At 38.2% G+C, this 5,204-nt stretch overlaps 1 protein-coding gene across 1 annotated transcript; it reads right to left on the bottom strand.

Annotated features, from left to right (window-relative positions):
* Positions 1–2,171: 2,171 nt before the first annotated feature.
* Positions 2,172–4,699, bottom strand: LOC131154334 (receptor-like protein CLAVATA2). Its single transcript, XM_058107030.1, has one exon. It carries the CDS (start codon positions 4,482–4,484, stop codon positions 2,277–2,279), a length of 2,208 nt encoding a protein of 735 aa, XP_057963013.1. The 5' UTR covers positions 4,485–4,699; the 3' UTR covers positions 2,172–2,276.
* Between the last annotated feature and the right edge of the window lie 505 nt (positions 4,700–5,204).

The following is a 5,204-nucleotide window of genomic DNA, read 5'->3' as shown; positions in this document are numbered from 1 at the left end:
CATGGAATGTTTCTGGTTCTCAATCTTCCCAATCCCAAATAATGTGTTGAATCATGTGGTAAAATTGTGCAGGGCTTTTCTCTGGGGAGGAAAGAAGAAACCTTTGGTTGCCTAGAAGGAAGTATGTCTCCCAAAATCAGAGGGAGGCTTGGGGGTAATGGACCTTTAGGCCTGGAATAAAACTCTCCTTACGACAGCATTGTGGAATATTCACGCCAAAAAGGATTCTTTGTGGTCGAAATGGATTTACCAAATCTATTTAAAAGGCACTTGTCTCTAGGGAACTACTGCAAAACATGATGACTCCCCACTTTTTAAGAAGTTAATGAATATAAAGGATAAGCTTCTACAGAGTTGTGGCAACCAAACTAAAAATATTAAAAAATTGTTAGAAGGGTGGGATTTTGACCAGTCCAGTTCTTCTATATACTATAATTTCTAGAGATCTAAAGGTATTAATGTCCCTTGGTCCAAAGAGGTGTGGAAAATTGGATGTACTCCAAAACATGCTTTCACTCTTTGGCTAGGAATTAAAGGAAAGCTACTTACTAGTGATAAGCTGATTGGTATAGATGGTGACTTAAACTATGTGCTCTGTAGGGAAGAAACTGAGTCTATTGACCACATATTTTTTAAGTGCAAATTCTCCTCTCTAGTCTGGGATTGTAATAGAGAATGGCTGGAATTAAACAGAGCAATGTCATCCTTAAAGGCTACAGTTAAGTGGCTCCATCAGGAGGTCAAAGGTACTAAGATTCAAGCTATGGGGAAGAGAGTGGGTCTAGCCACTACAATCTACCTCCTGTGGTATGCTAGGAACGGAAGAAGGTTCGAAGGTAAGATTATATCTTCGGAAGAGCTAATTGTGATTATCCAGAAGCACATTTATAGAGTGGTTTTTGATAGATTTGGCCTATACTCTAGTAATTGATTTTGATTTGATCTTGGAGTTTAAGATCATGTAAGGATTGGAGTCCAGTCTTTATAATCTAATATTTTGGATGGCCATTGGCCATTGGGTATGCCCAAGTATACTTTGTAAATACTCATTTTGATCAATATAATTTACCCTTATGATAAAAAAAAAAAAAAAAAAAGGGAAGAAACATGTTTTGAAAACTACATCCTCCTTTGAATTAATAGTGCCGCGAAATTTAGAATTAGTTTGAACCTACAACATTCTACAATTAAACATTTATATATATATTACAATTCCAACTTTAAGACCCATTTTATACTTGAAAAATATTAAGAAAAAAAAATACGAAAAATAAATAACCTTTTTATGTTGGCTGTCAGGTGAAGTGAGGAAAGGAAAAAATAACATCATTAACACTTTATTTTTAAAATTTTAATCATATGAGAACAAATTTTCATTTATAATAATATTTGATCCCATATTTTCCTTTCATTTTATTTTTCCAAATTAAATCTTGATTCAAATGAATCCTAAAAATTTTAAATTCATTTGAACTTAAATTTTAAAAAAAAAAAAAAAAACAAACAAACAAACAAAGAACTACAAAAAGTAAAGAAAATTCAAAAAATTATAGCAGTTGATCTAAAACAAAGTACACAAATTAAAATCTTACTCAAAATGTGAAAAGAAACAAAAACAGTATGAATCATAAAAAATTTACACAAACTTACATTACCCAAGCCCTATGCAAAGAGAAAAATCCAAATGAACAATTCAATCTGTAACCCCCCAAACCGGATCATCCCTCTTATCCCAAAATATTATAGTTTTTTTTTTTTTTATCAAAATGCAGAAACTTATGATCAGAATCGCTGCTCTCCTATTTGGGAAGGGGTTAAAAAGAATTAGTGACTAGGTACCCTTGTCACTCTTCTGGCCATGAATGCTCTCCCGTCTGAAAAAACACACTAACCAATTGCAATCTCTTTGCCAAGCAGATGTTTAAAGATCACATGATGCTCATATGAATCTTTCTACCATCAATTAAATGCCAATATTTGATTTAAGATAATTAACTTATGCAGTCTGTTTTAAAATTTTAACCTCAATGGTTTGGGTAAGGCAAGTCCTCCAGAGGATTCTAAGAAAGGAGTTTCAAGTTTTCTGCATGTGTTGATATGCTTGGTGCTCTGAACTGTGAGACATTGTAACCTCATTGTTGCTTCTTAGGAGTTTTTGATGTTTTTCCATGGGTTCGGCAACTTGGGACTCAAACTTCTATTACCACTGCATGGCCCCCAAAACAGAGAAATTGGAATGTACAATATAGAAAATTTACATTCTCATACATACCACCTCAAATTTGTGTTTGAAGAATGTAGTTTCTGGCCCGAGCAGGGCAAAACAGACCGATAACGCCAATATAGAAACTAACAAAAGCACTAATGCAGAACAATGGAATCGAAATTTGTCCATCCTCCATTTCTTCTTCAAATGTCTTCCCTGGCACTCCTGGATTGCTTGCTTTCTTACAATCTTCACCAGGGGACTCCACACACAACTCCGGATTTCCAGCAAATGCACCCGGGAACCTCCAATACCCCTGATTCTTGGGAACCAACCCAGAGAAACAGTTATATGCCAGATTCAAGAGTGTCAAATTTTGAAGGCTGGAGAGGTTTTCTGGTACCTGACCTGACAAAGAGTTGTGAGACAAATCCAAAACCCTTAAACCCTGCATCTTCTCTAAACCTGCTGGCATCTGACCTCTCAGAAAATTGTATGATAAATTCAGGTACTCCAAACCCTGAAGCCCAAACAGACCTGCAGGGATCTCCCCATGTAACATATTGTTTGATAAATCAACTGCAAATGATGAAGAGAGATCATAATTCAAGCTTAAGTCACTGCTATCAGTGAAAGTCAGAGAAATTCGGATCTCCAAATTCTGCATCGCAACCAATGAGGCTCCAGGTGTTCTTCTACCGATATCTCCATTATTGAAGTTTAGGCTAATGTTGAAGTTACCATCTGGAATGTACCCAGAGAATTTGTTGCCTGAGAAATCCATTGTTTGGATTGACTCGAAGGAGAAGGCCCAACTTGGTAGATCTCCACTGAATTTGTTCCCAGCAAGGGAGAGAAATCTGAGGTTGGACCATTTGGATATTGCATCATTTAAAGCACCAGACAGATTGTTGGCGCTCAAATCCACAATCTCCAGTGATTTACAGCCTGCCAAAGTTAGTGGGATCTCACCAGATATCTGGTTGTTGCTTATATCCAAAATCTTCAAGCTATCCAATGCATCCAGCTCTGGTCGAATTTCACCAGAAAGCTCATTGTTGTTGAGTATCAAAGCAAGTAGCTGAAAACAGCCAACAATGTCCGAAGGAATTGGACCCGATAATGAGTTGTGTGACAAATCAATCACTTGGAGATATGTCAAATTTCCAATCCTTGCCGGGATTCCCCCTGTTAGAAGATTGTGAGAAAGAAACAATCCCTGCAAGCTTTTCAGTTCAGTGATCCTCACTGGAATTTCCCCAGTGAACTGATTGTGCGATAAATCGAGAAGAATCAGCCCAGACTTCTCCGTTGTCCGGGCAATTTTACTTGGGACAGGCCCCGATAAACCATTGAAACTCAAGTCCAAAACAAGAAGCTCCTCTGAAAAAACAAATCTTGAAGAAATCTCATATTTCAACCCATTAAATGACAAGTTGAGATGTTTCAATGCTCGGAGTGAAGAAATACAAGTGGGTACTCCCCCAACTATAGAATTATTAGCTAAGTTCAATACAGTGAGGGATTGAACGGACGCAAAAAAACAAGGCAAAGTGCCTGAAAGCTGATTAGAACCAAGATTTAGGAAAACCAAAGATTGATGAAAGCCCTTTAAATTTCCTGACAAATAATTATTACCCAAATCCAGATACTTCAGTGATTTCAAGTAATACAAACTCTCAGGAACTTCTCCGCGAAATGAATTGAATCTCAGATCAAGTTTTTCAAGGTTTGCAGAAAAATTACCAATCCAAGAAGGAACGAAACCGCCCAAAGCTGGATTACCACCAAGATCAAGCTCTTTCAAACTCGTAAGGTTCACGAGAGTATCAGGAACACCACCACTGAGAAAATTGTGACCAAGGTCTAGGGCTTTGAGGTTCCAAAACGAGCCGAAACAGACCGGAATAAGGCCAGTAAAGCGATTCCGCGACAGTGCGAGAGTCTCGAGAAATGAAAGATTGCATAATGAGGGGTGGATGGGGCCTGCCAAACTCATGTTCGTCAAGATGAGGGAGGCGACCCGGCCGGTCTGGTTCAGGCAGGTGAGGCCGGTCCAGTTGGTGCAGGACGAGCCCGGAACCCAGGTTGAGAGGCTCTGGTTAGGGTCTTGGAGCCATGACTTGAAGGAGAGGAGGGAAGCTTGGTCTTGGGGGTGAATGTAATGGTATCCACTGGCAGTTGATGAAGACAGCAGAAGCAGCAAGAGCAGTTGCAGGAGTGGTAAGTTCAAGGAGGCTTTGTTGGGTTGCAGAATCGGAACCCATGTGGGTTCCATGACAGAGATGGCTAGTGGAGAAGACGAAGAAGAAGAATCAATGGAGCATACCTGCAAATGAGTGTGAAATGTAGGCTTGTAGTGAGGAACGGAGATTCTAGTTAGAGAACCACCATTATTGCTGAACTAAAGCTGTCGAAGTGGAAAGCATTTTCCCCATTAATCCACTTTGCTTCCTCTAGGTAGCGTTTGGTTTGGCACCCAATACATTGAATAAAAAAATTGAATGGAATTTTTCTTTCAAGGTTAATATAATATAAAATTAAAATTAAAATTGTATTATGCTATTATAATTTTAGTATTTTAAATAGAAAATTTGAAATAGTTTAATTTGTTAACATGCTGCTGCATGCATAGCATAAAAATATTTATAAATTAATATAAAATGACATTATATTATTAAATAATTAACTTTCCTCAACACAGGTTTAGCATTCATAGACTACAATTTCATTCTCTATTTTTTTGTTTTTTTATGATGCGAGAACTTCAGCCTCCGACGAGCCCTTTGGACCCCCAGTGCAGCACCAAATCCATGGAACAACGTCCGCCTCCCCCAAGTCTCGTTGTTCAGGGTAAAGTTCAGATCTAGACACGACTTCCATCCATTAGTTAGACTTTCATCAAATTCAAGACTCATGACTCATCTCAATTTACCATCCACATGACACGGTAATCCGCATCAATTGCTGACTTGTCGAGTGCATCAATCGGGAATCG

The sequence above is a fragment of the Malania oleifera genome, chromosome 4, assembly GCF_029873635.1.
Source record: "Malania oleifera isolate guangnan ecotype guangnan chromosome 4, ASM2987363v1, whole genome shotgun sequence".
Taxonomy (NCBI): domain Eukaryota; kingdom Viridiplantae; phylum Streptophyta; class Magnoliopsida; order Santalales; family Ximeniaceae; genus Malania; species Malania oleifera.
Note: the sequence above shows the minus strand (reverse complement) of the source record. Positions and strands in the feature narration are given on the sequence as shown.